Source organism: Microcaecilia unicolor, chromosome 10, assembly GCF_901765095.1.
Source record: "Microcaecilia unicolor chromosome 10, aMicUni1.1, whole genome shotgun sequence".
NCBI lineage: Eukaryota > Metazoa > Chordata > Amphibia > Gymnophiona > Siphonopidae > Microcaecilia > Microcaecilia unicolor.
In genome coordinates, this window is record NC_044040.1 from 179,314,382 (window position 1) to 179,339,969 (window position 25,588).

General features: G+C 44.3%; 1 protein-coding gene across 1 annotated transcript in view; it reads right to left on the reverse strand.

Annotated features, from left to right (window-relative positions):
• Positions 1–25,588, reverse strand: part of HLTF (helicase like transcription factor) — a 117,423-nt gene that overhangs the window by 62,570 nt on the left and 29,265 nt on the right. The window contains exons 8-13 of the mRNA XM_030217045.1: positions 18,952–19,047; positions 18,427–18,526; positions 15,562–15,654; positions 11,351–11,448; positions 7,161–7,304; positions 1,438–1,576 (exon numbers count right to left, since the gene is read on the reverse strand). Of these exons, the coding sequence (XP_030072905.1) occupies positions 1,438–1,576; positions 7,161–7,304; positions 11,351–11,448; positions 15,562–15,654; positions 18,427–18,526; positions 18,952–19,047 (670 nt within the window). The remainder of the gene's footprint in view (positions 1–1,437; positions 1,577–7,160; positions 7,305–11,350; positions 11,449–15,561; positions 15,655–18,426; positions 18,527–18,951; positions 19,048–25,588) is intronic.

Below are 25,588 nucleotides of genomic sequence, written 5' to 3' on the forward strand. Positions count from 1 at the left end.
AACCAAAGTCTACACATCATGAACACCTGGGCAGATGCATTCCGACTGAAAGTGAACGCAGAAAAAAACTCAATGCCTCATACTTACTTCTCAATACAACACAAATAAATTTATCGCTATTAACACACCTAAACTAAATCTGCCAATCTCAGAAACTTTAAAAATCCTTGGAGTCACTATTGACCGCCACCTAACACTTGAGACTCACGCGAACAACACAACCAAAAAGACGTTCTACTCCATGTGGAAACTGAAAAGAATAAGACCATTCTTTCCAAGATCTGTCTTCCGCAGCCTAGTGCAATCACTCGTACTCAGTCATCTGGACTACTGCAACTCACTATACGCAGGCTGCAAGGAGCAAATACTGAGGAAACTTCAAACAGCCCAGAATACAGCAGCCAGACTCATCTTCGGAAAACCAAAATACGAAAGTGCAAAACCCTTACGTGAGAAACTACACTGGCTCCCACTCAAGGAACCTATCACTTTTAAAGTATGCACCTTAGTTCACAAAATTATTCACGGTGAAGCCCCTGCATACACGTCTGATTTAATAGACCTGCCACCCAGAAATGCTGAAAGATCATCCCGAACTTTCCTCAATCTCCACTTCCCTAAGTGCAAAGGCATAAAATACAAAGTACTGCACACATCAACCTTCTCTTATATGAGCACACAATTCTGGAATACACTACCACGCAACCTGAAAATGATCTACGAATTAACCGACTTCCGCAAACCATTGAAGACTCATCTCTTTGAGAGAATTTATCGCAAGGATCAAAACACATAAAGTCCATACACACTAATAGAAATGCATCAATACACTCTCTTCTGAATTCTCTTCCCCCGTATATTCACACTTAAAACTCTACCCATAGATAAAATTGTTATACCCGAATGTTCTCTTGCTATTGTTCTATCGCCCTATCATTTTCCCATTGTTACATTCCATTGTTCTATTCCCCTAGTGATATTTTGACTTTGACTTCCCATAACTCTTCACAATGTAACCCATAATCGTACTGTAACAAATTGTATTTCCATCATTCACAATGTATTGTAAGCCACACTGAGCCCGCAAATAGGTGGGAAAATGTGGGATACAAATGCAATAAATAAATAAATAAACAAACTAGAAGTTTGCAATAACTTGGAAGTTGTTTTATAAAAAAGAAAACAAATATGAAAAATTATTGGAACATAAAAAATGATTGAAGAAAAAAAAAAGATAGATTATACATAAAGGTTTGTAGATGATGAAGAAAAGATCTACAAGATCATTCCTAGCTCTAAGTCTTTGGATTTGGAGCTCTTTGAGGCTTTTACTTCTTTTTTTGAGTTACAAGTCTCTATTTTTGAGTGGATCATATTGTTTGTAGTTATTTTAGATTTTGTGATTCCACACCCATTTTTTTATGTTAAGTATATTACCTGTCAGTACCCATCTTCTTTCTGCTTCTAAGCCTACTGCTGCCTTGGTCTGTTGAGCATTTGGGTTTCGAATCGTATGTCCTTCATCCAGTATGATTCGGAGCCACTTGACTTTATGTAAGGGGCTGTCACTTCTACACTGAAATAAATAAGTTACTAATCATCTTTTGGTTCAAGCTAAAATTTTTATCAGCTTAAACCTTCTAGATATTAGAAATATATAGACTGGCATATAAAAGTGTGATAGCAAAATAACTGTACACCAGACAGTAAAATCAATTCTTCAAAATGGAAGGTTCTAAATGCATTTGGTAAAGGTCGTAGTAAAACCAATGTATATACAGGAAGCCGAAACACAATTTCCCAATTATGTCTGCTACACGTCTCTATTGAGAAAACTGGCTATTAAAAGACAGAAAACAGAGAGTAGGTTTAAACCATTTCCCAAACCACAACAGGACATTCCATGGCTTTTTTTTTTTTTAATTTCCTCAGGAGTCTTTCATATGCAATAAGACGGACCAAAAGGTCTTATTATAAAACCAAAATAGGACCAATTACAAAGACATGAAGAAACTCTTCCAACTCGTAAATAAACTACTAGAAACCACGTCAGTCACCACAACCAACACAGACATCCCATCTGCAGACAAACATGCTAAATACTTCAATGAAAAAACAGTAAATCTACAAAATACACTTCCTCAGGACAACGCTGACATCGAATACTTCATCAATGGCCTGGACCCAACCTTTGGAGAACACCCAACAGACCAAACCTGGTCAAACTTTGCTCTCCTCACCGCCGAAATCATCGCCCATGCGACTCATAGGTTCTCCAATACCCACTGCAAACTGGATGTCTGCCCCAGCTACCTACTTAAATCCGCCCCCGACCGCTTCATAGCAGACCTCACATCCCACCTAAACTACATGCTCCAACAAGGTCTCTTCCTTAAGGAATATGGCAACATCCTACTCACCCCAATACCAAAAGATACCAAGAAAAAAAAAACGAACTTACCAATTACTGTCCAGTTGCATCTATCCCACTAACAGTCAAACTGATGGAAAACATGGTAACCAAACAACTTACTGACTACATAAACAAGTTTTCATATTACATGAATCACAATCAGGATTCCGCCCCCTCCATAGCACTGAAACTGTACTAATCACTCTCCTGGCCAAATTCAAGCAGGAAATAGCTACAGGTAAAAGCATACTTCTCCTCAAATTTGACATGTCGAGTGCATTTGACATGGTAAACCACAATATACTACTAAGACTCCTAGATTACTTCGGGATTGGTGGAAACATACTTAGCTGGATCAAGGGTTTTCTATCCACCAGAACATACCAAGTGAAATCAAATTCAAACATATCACCGCTGTGGAAAGCAGACTGCGGAGTACCTCAAGGATCACCACTATTTTTTTTTTTAGTTAACATTTGTACCCAGCGCTTTCCCACTCATGGCAGGCTCAATGAGGCTTACATGGGGCAATAGAGGGTTAAGTGACTTGCCCAGAGTCACAAGGAGCTGCCTGTGCCAGGAGCTGCCTGTGCCTGAAGTGGGAATTGAACTCAGTTCCCCAGGACCAAAGTCCACCACCCTAACCACTAGGCCACTTCTCCACTCCAATACTTTTCAATATAATGATGACCCCACTAGCCAAGTCCTTATACAACCAAGACCTCAACCCATTCATCTACGCAGACGACGTCATAATATACATTCCCTTTAGACATGATCTGACAGAAATCACCAATGAAATCAAGCTCAGCTTGAACACCATGGCCTCATGGGCAAATGCATTTCAACTGAAACTCAATACTGAGAAAAACACATTGTCTCATCCTCTCATCTCATCTCAACACAATACAAATAATCCCACAACCATAAACACCCCAGACCACACGCTCCCTATCTTGGGCAGCCTGAAAATACTCGGCGTTACAATCGACCGTAACCTTACACAGAGCCAAGTGAACTCCACAACTAAGAAAATGTTCCACTCAATGTGGAAACTTAAGCGAGTGAAACCATTCTTCCCGAGGGAAACATTTCGCAACCTAATACAAACAATGGTACTAAGCCATGCAAACTACTGCAATGGAATTTATGTGGGATGTAAAGAACAACTCACAAAGAAACTCCAGACCGCTCAAAACACAGCAGCCAGGCTGATATTTGGTAAAACACGATTCGAAAGTGCCAAACCCTTCCGAGAAAAACTGCATTGGCTCCCAATCAAAGAATGTATTACCTTCAAAATCTGTACCCTGGTCCATAAAATTATCTATGGCGAAGCCCCAGGATCCATGACAGACCTCATAAACCTACCAACCAGAAACACAATCGGATCATCACGAACATACCTAAACCTCCACTACCCGAACTGCAAAGGACTCAAAATACAAATCAACTTATGCATCCAGCTCCTCCTATATAAGCACACAACTATGGAACGCACTGCCAAAAGCCGTGAAAACAACCTACAACCATCTAAACTTCAGAAAATCACTAAAACCTACCTGTGCCTGAACTCTGCAACACAGCAAAACCACAGCTCGTAATGGACAACACATAACCCTTCCTCTCTTCTATCTCCATTGCACCCAAAACTCATGAACCTTCTTCGACCACATCATCACCTTGTATTTGTTTCTCTACCGGACTTGGCGAACACTTTTACGGTACTATGTAAGCCACATTGAGCCTGCAAATAAATGGAAAAATGTGGAATACAAATGTAACAAATAAATAAATTGTGCTGCAGTTTTAGCATCTCCTGAGTCCAAAAAGAATGCATCATTGAACATCAAAGTTGTATCAACAGGAATATAGAATCAGTATCATTAGTCAACCACTGGAACACAGAAGGCCACTCTACAGATCCAAAAATTTTTGTTTACAGGATTTTCCACTCCTGCCGAAGAATGGGTGATATTAATAAATGGCTTCTTCAAGAAGAACAGAAATTAATTTTTGATCTGAACATGGTCACTCCATGTGGCTTCAATCTCCAGATTGATTATAAGCCCTTTCTATAATTCACCTCGTATTTCCCCAATATAAAAAGTATCCACAACAAATGATTTACCCCCCCCCCCCCCCCCCGAGTTCCTCCCTTTTTTACTTCTCTGCACATAGATATGGTCTCAGCCATACATTTTCCCAATCCATAATACCTCTTCTACTCAGTACACACGAGGTTTTAGTGAATGGTTTATATCTTTATCCAAGATATTTTATTTGTTTTTTTAAGAACCCCTGATGAAGGCTTTGCGAGTCGAATAACGGACCATATTGAGTTCATTATGTCCACATAATAAATTGTTGTCGATTCATCTTGGAACTTGTGGCTGGTTTCTTCCACTATTGTGAACTATCTTTGATCGTCTGTGGAAGAATGGTCTGTGTCTTACATCTTTATCCATAACACTTTCAGTATTTTCAGTGCAGTGCAAATATTTTTCATAATCCCTGGGTTAACGATGTTTTCAATGAATTCCTCTAGCACAATGTGCCTCCATAAGGTTTAGAATACATAACGGTTTGGTTCATACGATCAGCCCTAAATATATATGTTTTAAAATAATGTCCATTTTTAAATGTACATTTTACAAATCCATTTATGTGGGTATTGCTTAATTTTTTATTTATAATCCAGTTTGTGGTTACAATCTTGTACGGGATGGCGCTCCATTTACAATGTATTTCCATTTGCATGTTCATTTCCCATTTCATGGTTTTATTGTCTTTTACTTTTATTTAATATTTATTGTACTTTGCTTTAAAGTTTGATGTAAGCGATATTGAACCCAAATTTGTTTAGGGATAATATGGAGTATAAATGCTATAAATACATAAATAAATGGTTTTTTGTTGTTTATTTTTTTTTTGTTACATTTGTACCCCGCGCTTTCCCACTCATGGCAGGCTCAATGCGGCTGTTTCAAGATGCATATATATATATTCGTGTTTTACTACAATTATTCTTTTTTGTATACCAAGTTTTTAATATGTGGATATGCTCCTCCGCATGTTTTAATATAATTTATTTATATATTTTTTTTAATGTATTCATTCATTCTTTGTAGGTTTACTCTTGGTTTTCCAACATGTATATGTACCTGAGCTCATGTATATCATGTGTCTTTTGTCCACTGTATCATATGCATTTGTTTTTCATACAATACCATTTGTTTACAGTAGAACATGTATACACATTTGTTTTTCATATCATGCTCATGTTTTTATTTACATACATCCACACACTCCCTAGCACACCATACATGGTGTTTTCGTTCCCCCACCTTTGTTTGTTTTTCCTGCATAATCTAGGGACAGAGCCAGAAATTATCAGGGTACCGCTAACATTCAGCACCAGTACCCAGATAACTGTCCAGAAAAATTAGTAACATAGCTGGCATTTAAATCCAACACTAACTGCAGTATATACATATCAGGGGGTATATTTGAGATATAGATACCCCTTCTACAATGCTTTTTAATGCTTTGTTAAACATTTTCTAGTTTCTCTAGACTACCAGAAAAAAATACATTTAAAATCAAGGGCCCCTTTTACTAAGTTGAACTAAAGGGACCCTGGGCTAGCAGCAGTGCAAGTTTTTGCTGCGCGCAGAGTCCCATTTTACTGCAGTGGGTAAAAAGGTGGAAAAAAGAAATCGGCCGTGTGGTAAGTTCGCACTTGCCACGCAGCCATTTCAGGGGGGGTGCACTTACCACCACCACCCACTGAGGTGGCGATAAAGTCTTCTGCGCTAACCCAGCAGTAACCTCCTGCGGTGATAATTTTTGAAACATTCCGGCAGCGCTGGAAATGATGCGCACTGGGGCGGAACTACTGACGGCAGTAATTCCAGATTGCTGCGCAGCAACCCTTTAGTAAAAGGGCTCCAACTGTGATAAGAGGGCTCTAATCCAATAAAGTGATAAAGGAGAACATGACGAGCCATTTTTATAAAGCCCAAGGATCCTAGCAACAGCTTTGTTTATCGTCTGCAATCTGGATTATGAGACATGGAGCAGCAGCTGCCCTAGTGTACTATGGGGAAGTTTTCCACTACAGGCAGTAGGAAATCATTCCATTATACACTTAAATAGTTCCCCTTAATATCATACCCTGGGGGTGAGGGATTATTAAACATCTGCCACAGGAAGCCATAACTAACTTAAAATAAACCATAATGAAAATTTGATTTTGCAAAAACAAGAGGTTTTTAAAGTGCTCCCAAGGACCCCCTTTTTGTTTTCTTCCTACAGTATTAATCAACAGCACCACTGGAAAACAGCAGATACAATTAAATTGCTATTCCCCAATTTAATCATATTTTTGCAAACTGCTGACACTTTTTCCTTTTTATCTTAGCATATGATTATTTATGCTTTATTGCAGTTGTCTGTCTCTAACAGCAGCTTGTTCTGTCTCAATCTTTGGATTTTCCATATTCACTGAAGCTTAAAACACAATTGCAGATACCTCCACACGTTAAGGATGCATGGTGAAAAATACTGACCCTAGAGCACAGCAGTTCCAGAGAAAATGGCAAAGGAAGGTTTCCGTAATTTTTCCAGGAAGCTGCAAAGCCTCTGTATTTCAATAAATTGCATGGCAGGATTTTATTTTTCTTATCTAATGTTTTTGTGTCTCTGCCAAAACCTGTGAAATATCTGTACTTTAACAAATACTTACTCCATAATCATGTGTCAAAACACTGTATGTAGTTAACACAACATCTTGTTTTGAAAGAACTGCTGGGTCTTTACTACGATCGGGACCATAATAAACATATATATTCAAGTGCACATCTGGTTTTACATGTTGTTCAAACTGGTCCTGGAAAGAAACAAAACAGTTTTATTGAAATTTCTGCATACATGGTGGTTTTTTTTTTTTTTTTGGGGGGGGGGGGGGGGTTCAGAGTAAACATAAAAATTAAGAGCATAATAAAATGCAAAATTGAAGCATACTGAAGTTGTCGTTCAATAATCTGACTTATTTAAGAAAGAATCTACAAAATCAGGCCATTTACCCTGGTCAGTACCCTATAGAAAAGGATGAAAATCTGACCTTACTAATGTAAGGCAAGATAAAATATATCACCAGGACAAATTCCAGAGCTTTATAAAAACATTTTTATTTTAGTTTTATAAGCTTCTCTGAAATCTTTTGGGGTTTTTGCATTGCAAAGTGCTTTCATATAAAAGTTCACCATACCTTCCAGTTACACTCTATCAGCAGAGCTGCGGGCTGGTGAAATGAAGTCACTACATAACTCAAAATTTGTTCTTACCTGCTAAATTTCCTTTCCCTGAGTCCTCCTAGATCAGTACAGACAAGTGTGTTATGACAATTCAGTGACATCATCACTTGTATAAGAAGTGGTGCAGCCCTGAAATTTGCCAGTATTCTGACAAAGCAGATCTGAAACACCTGCACAGCATTATAAGTCAACATGAAAGACCAAGATTATAGTGCAGACAATAAGTACAAGAGTTAGCTCATTTACAACCCGCTCATACCAGAAAAAAAAAAAGAGTTCATAGTGGGTTACAGCCAAGATAATCTCTCTATATAAAAAGCACCTCCTACGTTCGAATGAAGCCTCTGTTAGCCAAAAGTGAAGGGGGTGAGATCGCATTGTGTCTGCCCCGCCCACGCGTCAAACGTGATGACGTCGAGGGCGGAGCAATGACACTCAACCAATCGCAACGCTCGGCAGCGAAGCGTCAGGGAAGGAGGCGGCGCTCTCAACGTCTAGCCTTCCCTTCGCTGTGTTCCGCCTTCTTCTGACGTCAAGGATGACGTCAAAAGAAGGCGGAACACAGCGAAGGGAAACCTAGACGTCGGGAGCACCGCCTCCTTCCCTGACGCTTCGTTGCCGGAACCGCCACGGAGGTACATTTAAAAACAAGAAAAAAAAAAAAAAAAACATGTTGGGGGGAGCGAAGAGGGTGGCCACAAAAGAAAAACAATGGGAGCGGGAGGGCAGGGGAGAAACGACACCATGGATGCGAAGGGGGGGGGGGGGGAGAAGAGGGCGGCCCAGGCTGGGAGTGGGACATGGGAGAGAGAGGAGCATGGATGCAAGGGGGGGTCATGGAAGGGAGACAGGGGACTTGCTGGAAAAGGATGAATGGAGGCGGCAGGGGACAGAGGAGCATGGATGGGCATGGATTGGGAGGGCAGGGCTCAGGGAGAGAGGGCAATTGCTGGAAAGGGATGAATGGAGGGGGCAGGGGACAGAGGAGCATGGATGGGCATGGATTGGAAGGGCAGGACTCAGGGAGACGGCAATTGCTGAATAGGGATGAATGGAGGGGACAGATGGGCATGGATGGATATGGATTGCAGGGCAGGCCTCAGGCAGAGAGGGGAAATGCTGGATAGGGAAAAATGGAGGGGCCAGGTGACAGATGAGCATGGATGGGCATGGATTGGAAGGGCAGGACTCAGGGAGAGGGGAATTGCTGGATAGGGATGAATGGAGGGCACAGATGGGCATGGATGCATATGGATTGCAGGGCAGGCCTCAGGCAGAGAGGGGAATTGCTGGATAGGGATGAATGGAGGGGCCAGGTGAAAGAGGAGCATGGATTGGAAGGGCAGGACTCAGGGAGAGGGGAATTGCTCGATAGGGATGAATGGAGGGGACAGATGGCCATGGATGGATATGGATTGCAGGGCAGGCCTCAGGCAGAGAGGGGAAATGCTGGATAGGGAAAAATGGAGGGGCCAGGTGACAAAGGAGCATGGATGGGCATGGATTGGAAGGGCAGGACTCAGGGAGAGGGGAATTGCTGGATAGGGATGAATGGAGGGGACAGATGGCCATGGATGCATATGGATTGCAGGGCAGGCCTCAGGGAGACAGCGGAATTGCTGGATAGGGATGAATGGAGGGGCCAAGTGACAGAGGAGCATGGATTGGACTCACACTTTCACTCTGACTCTCAAACACTCACTCTCACATACACTCTCCCAAACACACACACTCCGAGGAAAACCTTGCTAACGCCCGTTTCATTTGTGTCAGAAACGGGCCTTTTTTACTAGTAGATTAATAAAACAAATCTAGGATGTAACACTAATTATAAGACAGTATACAAGTCACTATAATTACTAACTAGGCATGCAACTTACAATAGATGACGAAACTGGCCATAGAGAAACATCTTAATAACAAAACAGTCTAGTAAACATTTTGAGATAATTCCCCAAGGAAAGCCAATGCAATTTAAACAAAAAAATGGAATAACATGATTGATTTTCTCTTTAAAACAGTCACATTTTGAATAGCTTGGATTTTTCTAAGGATCTGTTTCAACAAGCCTAGACAGACAATATTACAATAATCCAGTCTACTGAGAATAAGCAATTGGATTGGTGGTACAAAACTCCTCTGGCAGATATTTACTTATACTCCTCAACTTTCTCATCATATGAAAAGAGCTACATACTAAGGAATTACCCTGATTTCCCATACTTAAATTCTCATCTAACAGGACACCCAGAATCTTAACTGAGTGTTCTAGAGAGTAAAAATCACCATCAATACTGCATTTTAAATCCAAATTTAAATTCTGCTTGGACCCCAGCAACAGAAATTTAGTTTTCTTATTTAAATTTAAGATAGTGTGCTATTACCCAATCAGAAATGGTTGAAAAACAATAAATGATAGTGCCCTGTGCCAGATGGAACTTGCAATGAGCTCTCCAACCAGACTTGCTGACATCCGCCGTCACTACCTCGCATTACGTTATCGGAAAAGGAGCTATTTGTCATCCCCCTCAAAATCAGTAATAATAGTCATTACAATAGTACTCCTTGATTGGGGGTCACGCATTAGGGCTCCTAGAATCTTGTAATCAAGGCGGCTAATATTCTCTGTTTAAATTTAAGCTCATCTTACTCAGACCCTTTTTGATTGGGTTGTGTTTTGGTTTGATGAGTAAAAAAGTGTGTGTCCTTCAGCAACCAAATTAAAGATGATTTCATTTGATGCAACATACAAAATATTATTCTTATAGTATGAATTCTAGGTTAAAGTACTAATACTAGTTTCCATATACTTCCCAGACAAGTGATTTCAGTCTTATTAAGAACATAAGATGGTCCACCTAGCCCAATATCCTGCTTCTAACCATGGCCAATCCAGGTCACAAGTACCTGGCAGAACCCAATTAGTAGCAATATTCCATGCTACCAATCCCCGGGGCAAGCAGTGGCTACCCCATGCCCATCTCAACAACAGACTATGGAGTTTTCCTCCAGGAACGTGTCCAAACCTTTTTTTAAACCCAGATACATTCTCCGGCAGCGAGTTCCAAGAGTTTAACTATTGTTTGAATGAAAACCTATTTCCTCCTATTTGTATAGGTTTTCAAAGTATTTCCATGTAATTTCATTGAGTGTCCCCTGGTCTTTGAGTTTGTACTGTTTAGCATACAATGCTTTTTTCATCATCCACAGAGGGCCAATAGAAATGGTACTGGCATATATTTTTCCTCTCAAAGTAAAGGAAAACAATTAAAAAAATAAAATAAGATGCTAAGAATTATATTCTTTCAGCCTGTAAAGATGCAAAGCAGTAAAATATAATAAATTAGTGTACTTAGGGGCTCATTTTCACAGCACTTAGACTTACAAAGTTCCATAGGTTACAATATAAGAACCCTATTCATTGTTAAAAAAAAAAAAAAAAATTACCTGCAGGCAGTTTTAAATTCCAGCCATCTTTATGTCCTCTACACTTCACCCAATAAGCCGGTTTATTAATTTATTTTCTTAAATCAAACATAGAAGCAGTGAAAAGTACAGTAGCCAAATTCTATTTTGACTAATGCAACTAAAGCTAAGAATGGGATACCATGAGACTTACAATCCAGTTGCTCAGCACGGACAGCGGACATACAATTAGAGTTGCTCTAGTCTTCTTTTCGGAAACAACTTTTGCATTGCACTGCAACACAATAGTTCCTAAAGGGGGAGAAAAAAAAAGGATTGAGTAATTTCTATTGGTAACAGGGTTTCTCAGTTACCTCAAAATGTAATTCAGAAGTAGAGTTTTAAACTAGCAGGCTAGATAAAACTTGCACCCTCTTCTGGGCTACCATGTCGACAGGCAGATAGGGGCATCCATGATGCTCTTATTGTTAGTATTAATCCAGTGCCCATATATAAAACATATCTAATATTCACTCAGGCATATGAACATACAGTTTATATTGCAAGATACAAAAAGTAAATAGCTTGAGAAATTTCAGGGCACATGCAGCATCTCCAGCTAGCCTGAAGAATGGAAGACTTGACCCAATAACTGAACCCAGATTCTCCACATGAGCAAGCCCTTGGTGCCAGCTTATAATGACTGTAAGAAAGACATTTGTGTATTTTATATACAAGCAAGACATGAAACGATCAGCCTTTATGTATATAAAATAGTATTTTTTCTTTATTTTTTTTTTTGTAATTTTTTATTTGTAGAATTTCACATTTCACAAACAATATACTTTGCACAGCAAAAACAAAAAAAAATAAGGAAATATTACTCCTGGCAGAATTCTGAGCAAAAAATTTCAAAATTCTGCACACAAAATTAGCAAATTCTGTAAGTTTGTCAAAATTTAACATTTTTGCTAATTATTATCCAGAATTTCAATACAATCCAGTAATTTAAATTATACTTGAGAAAATAAAGAGCCTTCAAGTTTTTCTTACTTAGGGCTTCTTTTACAAAGCTGCACAGGAAATGAGAGGAAGCCCATGAGAAGTTCTGAGAGAAGAGGACATTTCTCTGGTAAGTGAATGCTATTTTGCTTTGTGGAACTTAAAGATTGGGGTTTAAAGGAGGAATTGTAGGTTAGGGTAAGGCAAAATAAAAATATAAAAAGCAAATTTTATCAACTAATCTCCATAGTCTTTTCCACTTAGTTTTAACATAAAAACATAGTAACATAGTAGATGACAGCAGAGAAAAACCTGTATGGTCCATCCAGTCTGCCCAACAAGGTATGTGCTACTTTATGCGTATACCTGACTTAATTTGTATCTGGAATTTTCAGGTCACAGACCATAGAAGTCTGCCCAACACTAGCCCCGCCTCCCTCCACCGGCTCTGCCACCCAATCTCCGCTAAGCTTCTGAGGATCCATTCCTTCTGAACAGGATTCCTTTAAGTTTATCCCACGCATTTTTGAATTCCGTTACCGTTTTCATCTCCACCACCTCCCACGGGAGGGCATTCCAAGCATCCACCATCCAAACTGGGATCTCCATCCACAGGCTCCTCTCCCACTACTTCTAAGATCCAAAGGACACCCAAGATTTAGGGACAAAGAATGTATACAGCTCTTCCTTGCAAATCAAGTGCAAATCTGGAGATGGGCGTCCTTCTCTCAGGGTCACCCAAATCAGCATAATCGAAAGCCAATTTTGGGCGCCCTCAACTGCAGTCCATCGCGGGGACAACCAAAGTTCATGGGGGCGTGTTGGAGGCGTAGTGAAGGCAGTACTGGGGCGTGCTTAAGAGATGGGCGTCCTCAGCCGATAATGGAAAAAAGAAGGGTGTCCCTGACGAGCATTTGGTCAACTTAATTTGGTCCATTTTTTTTCACGACCAAGCCTCAAAAAAGGTGTCCGAACTGACCAGATGGCCAGCGGAGGGAATCAGGGATGACCTCCCCTTACTCCCCCCAGTGGTCACCAACCCCTCCCACCCTAAAAAAAAAAAAAAAAAAAAAAAAAAAAAATTAAATTTTGCCAGCCTCAAATGTCATACCCAGCTCCATCACAGCAGTATGCAGGTCCCTGGAGCAGTTTTAGTGGGTACTGCAGTGCACTTCAGGCAGGCGGACCCAGGCCCATCCCCCCCTACCTGTTAACTTGTGCTGGTAAATGTGAGCCCTTCAAAACCCACTGTACCCACATCTAGGTATCCCCCTTCACCCCTTAGGGCTATGGTAGTGGTGTACAGTTGTGGGAAGTGGGTTTTGGGGGCTCAGCACCCAAGGTAAGGGAGCTATGCACCTGGGAGCAATTTGTGAAGTCCACTGCAGTGCCCCCTAGGGTGCCCGGTTGGTGTCCTGGCATGTGAGGGGGACCAGTGCACTACGAATGCTGGCTCCTCCCATGACCAAATGGCTTGGATTTGGTAGTTTTTGAGATGGGCGTCCTCGGTTTCCATTATTGCCGAAAACTGGTCGACCTAAATTTTGAGATTTGGGCGTCCCTGACTGTATTATCGAAACGAAACATGGACACCCATCTTGTTTTGATAATAGCGGTTTCCCCGCCCCTTCATGGGTCCATCCTGCGGGGATGCCTTCAGGAAAACCTGGGCGCCCCGTTCGATTATGCCCCTCAAAAACACCTACAACGGTATAGAAAAAGCCTGAGAAACTGAATCGGAAACTCTCAATTATTTTATTTAGATTTGGATTTATCATTTGTTCACACCTTTTTCAGTAGTAGCTCAAGGTGAGTTACATTCAAGTACACTGGTTATTAATTGGAACATATTACACTAAAACACTATGCCCATCCTTATCAGCAGCATTCATTGAATCCTCTTTATTCGTTATCCATAAAGAATACTGGCCACCAGCAAAAACTGTAAAATTACCTGGTAAATCTAACAAATGTTGGTCCTGCTCTTCAGATATCAGAACATTACTTCATGTAATTTATTACTGTGCGGATTTTGTATGGGAAAGAATTTCAAACTATCCTTTTTATTCAGAAATACGTCTCCTTTAAAACTGTTAGACCACGTTCTATGGCTCCCAATATCTCAATACCAAAAACATATGTGAAGCTATTCAATATAATGCTAGCTCCAGCTGTTCACAAAAGATAAAGCAAAGTCGCTGACCTGTAGCAGATATCCTCCAAGGACAGCAGGACAAGTATGATCACATGTGGTTGCTGTCATCCTCAGAGCCCCGGTGTGGACGCTGCCCACTGTACTGATGGACCTGCCAAAGGCTTCTGGAACTAACAGTGCATGCGCCGTGCCTTCCCACCCACTCAACCTGTGCAGGACCCGCAGTTTGGTAAAAAGCATAAGAGCAAAAGAATTCAGCTCCAGTGGGAGGGTATGTAAGAATACTTGTCCTGTTGTCCTCTGAGCAGGTAGCTTCACTTTCTCCAAAGGCAAGCAGGACTGTTTCTCTTGCTATCAGGCTCACTGAAAACAACAAACAATGATCAACATTGTAAAAACAGCCTTGCTCATTTCACACTATGTATCTGAGCAAGATGGCACATGCTCCTTTTCAAGATACTCAGAGTTAAAAGGCTAAGAAAACATATTTGGGGCAAATCTATAAAAGGTGTACCTGCATTTATGTGTTTTTCATGCATAAATGCAGAAGAAAGTGCCATTTACACACACCCTAAGTGCTATACAGTAAGCCTGTGCATTGGTACCACAGTGTGCAATTGGGAAGGGGGTATGCACAAGGGAGAAGCACGTCGAGCATCAATGTGCACATCTTACTCTGTAAAATGTGCTTTACATTGAGTGGTGCATTTAGGCAAACCCACTGAAACCTGGAATCAGCGGGCACGCCTTCTTTTTGACGTACTAATGTGGGATTTGCATTAAGATTCTGAGAGTGCCCTAATGCTGTTATAGAATTAGCGCTCCCTCGCTGCATCAAGCCACCAAAATAGGAGGCACCAGCTCCCAAGAGCTAGTCAAGGAATGTTTAATGTTAACAAACAAAAGTAAGAACATTGGATTAATGGGGTTATTTCCATAATTTCTGTTGCACTTCTGCCCCCACAGATTTTGAGGCTCATTTCTTCTAGTGCAGAATAAATTCCACAATAAGCTTATGCATTTCAGACTAGAAGTCATGCACAAGGTTTTCTTTGCTCATCTTCTGCAGTGGAATGGAGTTCTCAAAGTATGCTTCTGCAACACAAAACCCCTCCTCTTTTCTTTTCAGAAGGATAGATAGTAAAACTGACAAGTCTCCAGCATGGCACAGCAACAGATAAGATGAACAAAAACTATTTAGTGCACAAACAGCACTTCGCCACAGGACCCAGATTCTAAAAGGAAACATGAAAGCTTGCAAACATTACCTTTTTTCGTTGCTTTCTTTTTTAATTTTGTAGTTGGTCCTGCCAGAGCCAAGTCAAAATCTGTATCGTGCTGGAAACTACAGGAAGTTGCTTCTGTCAAAGACACACACACAAAAAAAAAAAAAAAGTTTACCAGCAGGTCAAATTTAAATTATTATTCAAAGTTTCTATTCAGATCTAAAGATGTCAGTATATCATAAGAAAATCCATGCTGCGTCAGCCCAAGGTTCCTCAAAACCACCATTCTATCTCCAACAGTGGCCAGCCCAGAAGATTCCAAAAATTAAACCGAGTGTCTCAATACTCATTTCAAGGGATAAGTGATGACTTTTAAGGAATTTTAAGAATACTGGTGACAGGAAAAGAAAAGAAAAGAAAAAAAAAGTTTGGCTATTTATGGCAAAATATATCCAGTTGGCTGAAGATAAGAACAGTTAATTCTTAGGAACGCAATACAGGAAAAACTAGAGTTAACTGCAATTAATGATTGCTGCACATAAGACTTGGCCTAATTGATATTCAAATTAAACAGAAAGAAAAGAAATAAAATCTGTATCTACTATTCAGGCAGCTATTGTAACCGAAAGGTGACTGCACCAGAAATTACAAAATTAAATTAAAGCATACATCAATGAACCAAAGAATGTCCTAGCAAGGAGTAAAATCTTGTGTGTGTGTGTGTGGGGGGGGGGGGGGGGGGGGGGGGTTCTTTTAAACTTCAGGAGAGCTATAAATGTACAGATTTGCTTACTGTGAATCAAACAGCCAGGAAACATTTGAAAAAAAAAAAACCAGCAGCTGACAGAAATGGAAAAAGAATTCTGGCAGGACAATTGTAACAGTCTGGAACACAGAGGAGAAATTAATGTCACACAGTAACAGAACTAGTAAATCCTCTACAAAAGAGAGTCAAAGAAATATTTGCTGCTTATAGATAGTGACACAGAAAATTTCACTGCTTATAGAAACCAGAAGAACAAAGGTTCCTGTCAGTGATCCCTGCTGTGAGAAAAAGTCAAACCAGATACCAGTGAGAGATTAATAAGGAATAGAGTCACAAACATAAGAGCGCTGAAATAATTAACTCAGAACAGGCTCACCCAATGCAGGCTGACTTCCACAGGAGATGGTGGTCTGGGGGGGGGGGGGGGGGGGGGACGAGATCTCGGAGATACCTGAGATATACCTCCATAGAACAACTGCCTTTTTTTTTAAACAGAGCTTGTGCCAAAGAAGGTACCCCAACTCAACTGAACCCCAGGCAATAAACTGGGTCAGGAGAACAAGCCCAGAAGGGCACCCCCAACTCAAACTGGAGCACAGCTGAGAAGCTGATTCAGGAAAGCAAGCCAAATAGGCATCCCCAAACTCAACTGAATCTCAGTAGAAAAGTGGCTCAGGAGCAGAAAACCCTATAAGGGTAGTTAAAGATCAACTGAAACTGGTTATAAACTAGGTCAGGAGCAGGTCTGGTTAGACTGTCATCCATCCACTTGGAGACAGGAAAATACTGAACATTCTATGGTGCATAATACCCTTAAGGGGTGAGTCACAAGAACAAGTTTCTTCCTCTGTCTCCATCCACTGATAGAGGGACACAACCCATTGGTCTGGACTGGTCTGAAAGGATGCTATGGTAAAGTAGCCATGACACTAGTGCCACTACTTCCCCTCCCACCTTCACCACCAACCTTCTCTTTCTAATCCACTTCCCAGAAACAGCAATACCAATACCATTATGTGGTGACACAATCCAGTCTCCGAGTCACCCTCTCTCGACATGGACTTTAAAATGTTAACCTGCCCCAGACTTACGTAACCAATCTTCCCTAAGCATAACTATGAGGAAACACTTGACAATTATATTATACATGGATGGGGGGGTGGCATTCACATCAGGGTTGACAATCACCCAACTGCTAGCACTTGAAGTCTACCCATGCATCTCCTTTACAAAACCCTAGCAACTCCTATGATTTCTGAGGATATGTTCTGACCAGCATGCGCATTAAACAATGCCCCCACGAAACAGAAGAGGGATTATGTACAGCATAAGGGCAGCTGCCATATACACAAGCCCTTAACTCATTATTTCATGCAGCCATATTCTTAAGGGTAGTTTGGTTAATGAAGCTTTTAGTTTCATAAGAAAATAAGAATAGCCATACTGGGCCAGACTGATGGTCCATTTAGCCCAGTTCCTGCTTCCAACAGTGGCCAATCCAGGTCACAATTACCTGGCAAAATCCCAAATACCTGGGAAACTTTTTCTTCACTCAACGTATAATTAAATTCTGGAATTCATTGCCAGAGAATGTGGTAAAGGCGATAAGCTCAGCGAAGTTTTAAAAAAGGTTTGGACGGCTTCCTAAAGGAAAAGTCCATAGACCATTATTAAATGGACTTGGGGAAAATCCATTATTTCTGGGATAAGCAGTATAAAATGTTTTGTACTTTTTTGGGATCTTGCCAGGTATTTGTGACCTGGATTGGCCACTGTTGGAAACAGGATGCTGGGCTTGATGGACCTTTGGTCTTTCCCAGTATGGCAATACTTATGTAAGATTCCATGTTACCAACCCCAGAGAAGTAGTAGCTTTCAGTTCTTGATTCTATGGTTCATATTTGTATACATTTTCTAAGTCGATGTTTTGGAGATATAATTATACAGAATTTTTCATACACACAAAAAAAGCTTTAATAAAATTAACCCAGGCGTTGCATAAGCCAAAAGTAAATGCACACATTTAAACAGACCATGTGTAGGCATGTTCAAGGCATGTTAGCATCAACAGCGCCTAGCAGCAATAAAAATCTAAATCCATCACCGAAAACTCACAACCTGCTGTTCCAAACTGAAGTTACCTTTATGATGTTCACCAATGTCTTTTTCACATTTTCTTTTACCAAGTTTATTGGTATTGCCTTTTTCACACTTTCCTGGCTTGTCAGTAACATTACATTCCTAAACAGAAAAGTCATAAGTACATAAGTACATAAGTAGTGCCATACTGGGAAAGACCAAAGGTCCATCTAGCCCAGCATCCTGTCACCGACAGTGGCCAATCCAGGTCAAGGGCACCTGGCACGCTCCCCAAACGTAAAAACATTCCAGACAAGTTATACCTAAAAATGCGGAATTTTTCCAAGTCCATTTAATAGCGGTTTATGGACTTGTCCTTTAGGAATCTATCTAACCCCTTTTTAAACTCCGTCAAGCTAACCGCCCAAAGCAATTTTAAATATATGATTAGACATTTACCTTTTATGCTTTATCACTAGAAATAATACAGAATACTATTTGCCTTTTATCTTTCTGAGTTTATCACTACAATAATATTGGGAGGGGGGATGGAACAGAACAATTCAAAAACTACACATGTATCTCACCTGATGTGACCAATTGGTTTTTCTCATCTCTACAGGAAAAGGTTTATCATCATGAAAGTTTGTGAGAATCAGTGCAATAGCTGCAAGTGTTTTACCCTGTAGAAGAAAGTACAGTGTATTAAAATCAAGTACAAGGATTTTTTGTTAAATGCATCTTTTGTTATGTCTTTTATTTAAAGAATGTGAACAAAATAGGGGAGAGATACTATTTTCAGCAATGTGAAACAAGATAACATCCAAGGAAATCAGTGAATGATACATACCTGTAGCAGGTGTTGTCCGAGGACAGCAGGCTGATTGTTCTCACGACTGGGTGACGTCCGCGGCAGCCCCCACCAACCGGAAGAAGCTTCGCGGGCGGTCCGCACGCAGGGCACGCCCACCGCGCATGCGCGGCCGTCTTCCCGCCCGTGCGCGACCATTCCCGCCAGTTGAATGACAAGCAAAAATGATGAAAACGCAACTCCAAAGGGGAGGAGGGAGGGTAGGTGAGAACAATCAGCCTGCTGTCCTCGGAGAACACCTGCTACAGGTATGCATCATTCACTTTCTCCGAGGACAAGCAGGCTGCTTGTTCTCACGACTGGGGTATCCCTAGCTCTCAGGCTCACTCAAAACAAGAACCCAGGTCAATTGAACCTCGCAACGGCGAGGATACAACAGAAAATTGACCTACGAAGAACAACTAACTGAGAGTGCAGCCTGACCAGAATAAATGCGGGTCCTGGAGGGTGGAGTTGGATTTACACCCCAAACAGATTCTGCAGCACCGACTGCCCGAACCGACTATCGCGTCGGGTAATCTGCTGGAGGCAGTAATGTGATGTGAATGTGTGGACAGATGACCACGTCGCAGCCTTGCAAATCTCTTCAATAGTGGCTGACTTCAAGTGGGCCACTGACGCTGCCATGGCTCTAACACTATGAGCCGTGACATGACCCTCAAGAGCCAGCCCAGCCTGGGCGTAAGTGAAGGAAATGCAATCTGCTAGCCAATTGGATATGGTGCGTTTCCCGACAGCGACCCCTAGCCTGTTAGGGTCGAAAGAAACAAACAATTGGGCGGACTGTCTGTGGGGCTGTGTCCGCTCCAAGTAGAAGGCCAATGCTCTCTTGCAGTCCAATGTGTGCAACTGACGTTCAGCAGGGCAGGTAAGAGGCCTGGGGAAGAATGTTGGCAAGACAATTGACTGGTTAAGATGGAACTCCGACACCACCTTCGGCAGGAACTTTGGGTGGGTGCGGAGCACTACTCTGTTGTGATGAAATTTGGTATATGGAGCATGAGCTACCAGGGCTTGAAGCTCACTGACCCTACGAGCTGAAGTAACTGCCACCAAGAAAATGACCTTCCAGGTCAAGTACTTCAGATGGCAGGTATTCAGTGGCTCAAAAGGAGGTTTCATCAGCTGGGTGAGGACTACGTTGAGATCCCATGACACTGTAGGAGGCTTGATAGGGGGCTTTGACAAAAGCAAGCCTCTCATGAATCGAACGACTAAAGGCTCTCCAGATATGGCTTTACCTTCCACAAGATAATGGTAAGCACTAATCGCATTAAGGTGATTCCTTACTGAGTTGGTCTTGAGGCCAGACTCTGATAAGTGCAGAAGGTATTCAAGCAGGTTCTGTGCAGGGCAAGAACGAGGTTCTAGGGCCTTGCTCTCACACCAAACGACAAACCTCCTCCACTTGAAAAAGTAACTCTTTTTAGTGGAATCCTTCCTAGAGGCAAGCAAGACACGGGAGACACCCTCCGACAGACCCAACGCAGCGAAGTCTATGCCCTCAACATCCAAGCCGTGAGAGCCAGAGACTGAAGGTTGGGGTGCAGCAACGCTCCGTCGTTCTGCGAAATGAGAGTCGGAAAACACTCCAATCTCCACGGTTCTTCTGAGGACAACTCCAGAAGAAGAGGGAACCAGATCTGACGGGGCCAAAAGGGCGCTATCAGAATCATGGTGCCGCGGTCTTGCTTGAGCTTCAGTAAGGTCTTCCCCACCAAAGGTATGGGAGGATAAGCATACAGGAGGCCGGTCCCCCAATGAAGGAGAAAGGCATCCGATGCTAGTCTGCCGTGTGCCTGAAGTCTGGAACAGAACAGAGGCAGCTTGTGGTTGGTCTGAGAGGCGAAAAGGTCCACCGAGGGGGTGCCCCACTCTCGGAAGATCTTGCGTACCACTCTGGAATGAAGCGACCACTCGTGCGGTTGCATGACTCTGCTCAGTCTGTCGGCCAGACTGTTGTTTACACCTGCCAGGTATGTGGCCTGGAGGAGCATGCCGAACTGGCAAGCCCAACGCCACATCCCGACGGCTTCCTGACACAAGGGGCGAGATCCGGTGCCCCCCTGCTTGTTGGTGTAATACATTGCAACCTGATTGTCTGTCCGAATTTGGATAATTTGGCAGGACAGCCGATCTCTGAAAGCCTTCAGTGCGTTCCAGATCGCTCGGAGCTCCAGGAGGTTGATCTGCAGATCCTTTTCCTGGAGGGACCACAGACCCTGGGTGTGGAGCCCATCGACATGAGCTCCCCACCCCAGGCGAGATGCATCCGTCGTCAGCACTTTCGTGGGCTGTGGAATTTGGAATGGACGTCCCAGGGTCAAATTGGTCCGAATGGTCCACCAGAGCAGTGAAGTGCGGCAACTGGTGGAGAGGCGGATGACATCCTCTAGATTCCCGGTGGCTTGGAACCACTGGGAAGCTACGGTCCATTGAGCAGATCTCATGTGAAGACGAGCCATGGGAGTCACATGGACTGTGGAGGCCATATGACCCAGAAGTCTCAACATCTGCCGAGCTGTGACCTGCTGAGACGCTCTGGTCTGCGAAGCCAGGGACAGGAGGTTGTTGGCCCTCGCTTCGGGAAGGAAGGCCTGAGCCGTCTGGGTATTCAGCAGAGCTCCTATGAATTCCAGAGACTGGGTTGGCTGGAGATGGGACTTTGGGTAATTTATCACAAACCCCAGCAGCTCCAGGAGTTGAATAGTGCACTGCATGGACCGGAGGGCTCCTGCCTCCGAGGTGTTCTTGACCAGCCAATCGTCGAAATATGGGAACACGTGAACTCCCAACTTGCGTAGATACGCCGCCACCACCACGAGGCACTTTGTAAACACCCGTGGGGCAGAGGCGAGCCCAAAGGGCAGCACACAATACTGAAAGTGCCGTGCGCCCAGGCGGAATCTGAGATACTGTCTGTGAGCTGGCAGTATCGGGATGTGAGTGTATGCGTCCTTTAAATCCAGGGAACATAGCCAATCACTTTCTGAATCGTTGGCAGAAGGGTGCCCAAGGAAAGCATCCTGAACTTTTCTTTGACCAGGAATTTGTTCAGGCCTCTCAGGTCTAGGATGGGGCGCATCCCCCCTGTTTTCTTTTCCACAAGGAAGTACCTGGAATAGAATCCCTGCCCTTCTTGCCCGGGTGGTACGGGCTCGACCGCATTGGCGCTGAGAAGGGCGGAGAGTTCCTCTGCAAGTACCTGCTTGTGATGGGAGCTGAAGGATTGAGCTCCCGGAGGACAATTTGGTGGTAGGGAGGCCAAATTCAGGGCGTATCCGCACCGCACTATTTGGAGAACCCACTGGTCGGAGGTTATGAGAGGCCACCTTTGGTGAAAAAATTTTAACCTCCCTCCGACCGGCAGATCGTCCGGCACGGACACTTTGAGGGCGGCTATGTTACCGTGGATCCAGTCAAAAGCCCGTCCCCGGCTTTTGCTGTGGAGGCGCAGGGGGCTGCTTTGGCGCACGCTGTTGACGAGAACGAGCGCGCTGGGGCTGTCCCTGTCGAGGCCTTCGGGCCGGCTGGGTGTACCTACGCTTGGCAAAAGCATAGGGCGCAGCCTGCCGGGCCCGGGAAAAACGTCCACCTGCTGAGGTGGATGCTGAAGGCGCCCGGTGGGAGAGCTTGTCGAAGGCAGTTTCCCGCTGATGCAGTTGGTCCACCAGCTGCTCGACCTTCTTGCCAAAAATATTATCCCCCCGGCAAGGGACGTCGGCCAGTCTCTGCTGGGTGCGGTTGTCCAGGTCAGAGGCACGCAGCCATGAGAGCCTGCGCATCACTATACCTTGGGCCGCAGCACGAGATGCCACGTCACAGGTGTCGTAGATACCCCTGGACAGGAACTTTCTGCACGCCTTCAGCTGCCTGACCACCTCCTGATAAGGCCTGGACTGCTCCGGCAGAAGCTTATCAACCAGGTCCGCCAGTTGCTTCACAGTGTTCCGCATGTGGATGCTAGTGTAGAGCTGGTAAGATTGGATGCGGGTCACGAGCATGGAAGATTGGTAGGCCTTCCTCCCAAACGAGTCCAGAGTGCGAGACTCCCGCCCCGGGGGCGCCGAGGCGGTATCCCTCGAACTCCGTGCCCTCTTGAGAGCAGAATCCACGACCGCCGAGTCATGGGGCAATTGGGGCCGCATTAACTCTGGGTCCGAGTGGATTCTGTACTGGGACTCTGCTTTCTTGGGAATGGTGGGATTAGATAATGGTCTCATCCAGTTCCGAAGCAGTGTCTCTTTGAGGACATTGTGCAACGGCACCGTGGAGGACTCTCTAGGTGGTGATGGATAGTCGAGGACCTCGAGCATCTCAGCCCTCGGCTCATCCACAGAGACCACGGGGAAGGGAATGCAAATGGACATGTCCCTTACAAAGGAGGCAAAGGAGAGGCTCTCAGGAGGCGAGAGCTTCCTCTCTGGTGAAGGCGCGGGGTCAGAGGGAAGGCCCACAGACTCCTCTGAGGAGAAATATCTGGGGTCCTCCTCTTCCCCCCACGAGGCCTCTTCCTCGGTATCGGACATAAGCTCATGTAGCTGAGTCCTTAACCGGGCCCAGCTCGACTTCGAGGCACCGAGGCCTCGGTGTCATCGAGCGGTGGACTCCCGCGCCGGCGGGGACGAAGCTCCCTCCATCGACGGGGACTCCACCTGCGTGGCGGTCGAGACCGGCGCCGCAAGCGGCGGCGGTGTCGAAGGCCTCGGCACCGGGCTAGAGCTCGCCGGCGCCACAGTCAACGGCGCAAGCACCCCCGGCGCATCAGCCCTTCCAGGATCCCCGGAAGGATGGCTCGGAGGCACTCGTCCAGGCCCGCTGTCGGGAAAGACGGGGGGGCCGGTAGAGGTGTCGGTGCCGGAAGCTGCTCGGGTCCAGGAGACTGCACCGAAGTGCTGGGACCCTGACGCGTCGGTACCTCCACTACCGAGGGGGACCTCTCCTCTCGACGCGGACACTTCGGCGTCGACTCCTCGCCGGCACCGAGAGCCGGGCGCACCGATGGGGACCGATGACGGTGCTTTTTCTGTTTTTTGCGGTGCCCGTCATCGGCGCCCGGTGGAACGGAGGAGGTCGATCCCCCTCGGTCTCGAGGGGCCAGGTCAGACAGGGTTCGGTCCCGAGGGCCATGGGCAGAGGGAGTGACCGGGGCCGATTGCCCACGCGGCCTCTCACCCCTACCATCACCGGAGGACCGGCGGGACGACGGGACCTGTGCTCCTGGGGTTGATGCCATCGGTGCCGATTTCGCGGACATCGATACCGGTACCGAAGAACCGGCCATCGATACCGATGCCGTCGAGGTCGACATCGAGGGGCCGGCGCAAGTTCCAAAAAGACGGTCCCGAAGAACTTGCCTCGCAACCTGAGTCCGTTTCCGGAGACCAAGACACAAAGAACACGACTTGATATTGTGCTCCGGCCCGAGGCACTGGAGGCACCAAGCATGGGTGTCGGTCTGCGAGATAGGCCGGCCGCACCGACCACACTTCTTAAATCCACTCGGGACCTTCGAGGACATTGACGTAAAAATCGCGTCGGCGAAATTAAAGTCGTCGATGGTGGCGGTAAATCACACCTCGAAAAATAAATCGACCGCGCGGCCACAAGGCCGCAACGCGACGCCCCCGCTAGAAAACGAGGGGAAAACAAGCGCATTCACTCTTTTTTTTTTTTTTTTTTTTTTTTTTAACAAGAAAAGAAAAAAAAGGTCCGGAACGCGCGGGAACCAGAAACAAAAAATAAGAAATTAGCGAACAACGCAACGGTTTTCCGGGGCTGACAAGAGAGAGCGGCGATGCACGACTCTCTCCAGCGCGGAAAAAACAAGACTGGCGGGAAGACGGCCGCGCATGCGCGGTGGGCGTGCCCTGTGTGCGGACCGCCCGCGAAGCTTCTTCCGGTTGGTGGGGGCTGCCGCGGACGTCACCCAGTCGTGAGAACAAGCAGCCTGCTTGTCCTCGGAGAAAAGCAAATCTCAGTTGTAGCAGGCACATAAGACAAGCTATGCTGAGTCAGACAAAAGTCCACTGAGCCCACTATCCTGTCTTTTGACAGTGACTGTCTGGGTCACAAGTACCCATCTCAGAAAGTATATTTATTTCCCACAGTTCATTTCTAGGAATGAATCATGTCTCCCCTAAGTCTACTATGTTAATAATGTGTTACTGACTTTTCCTACAGGAACTTGTTCAATCCTCTTTTGAATCCCGCTATGTTGATTACCTTCACCACATATTCCAGCAACACATTCCTTGTTTAATTATGCACTGCATGGAGGGGGGAGGGAAACACACCTATGATTTTTTTTTTTTCAGACTGCTAGTCACTAGTTTCTCAAGTGTTCTCTTGGT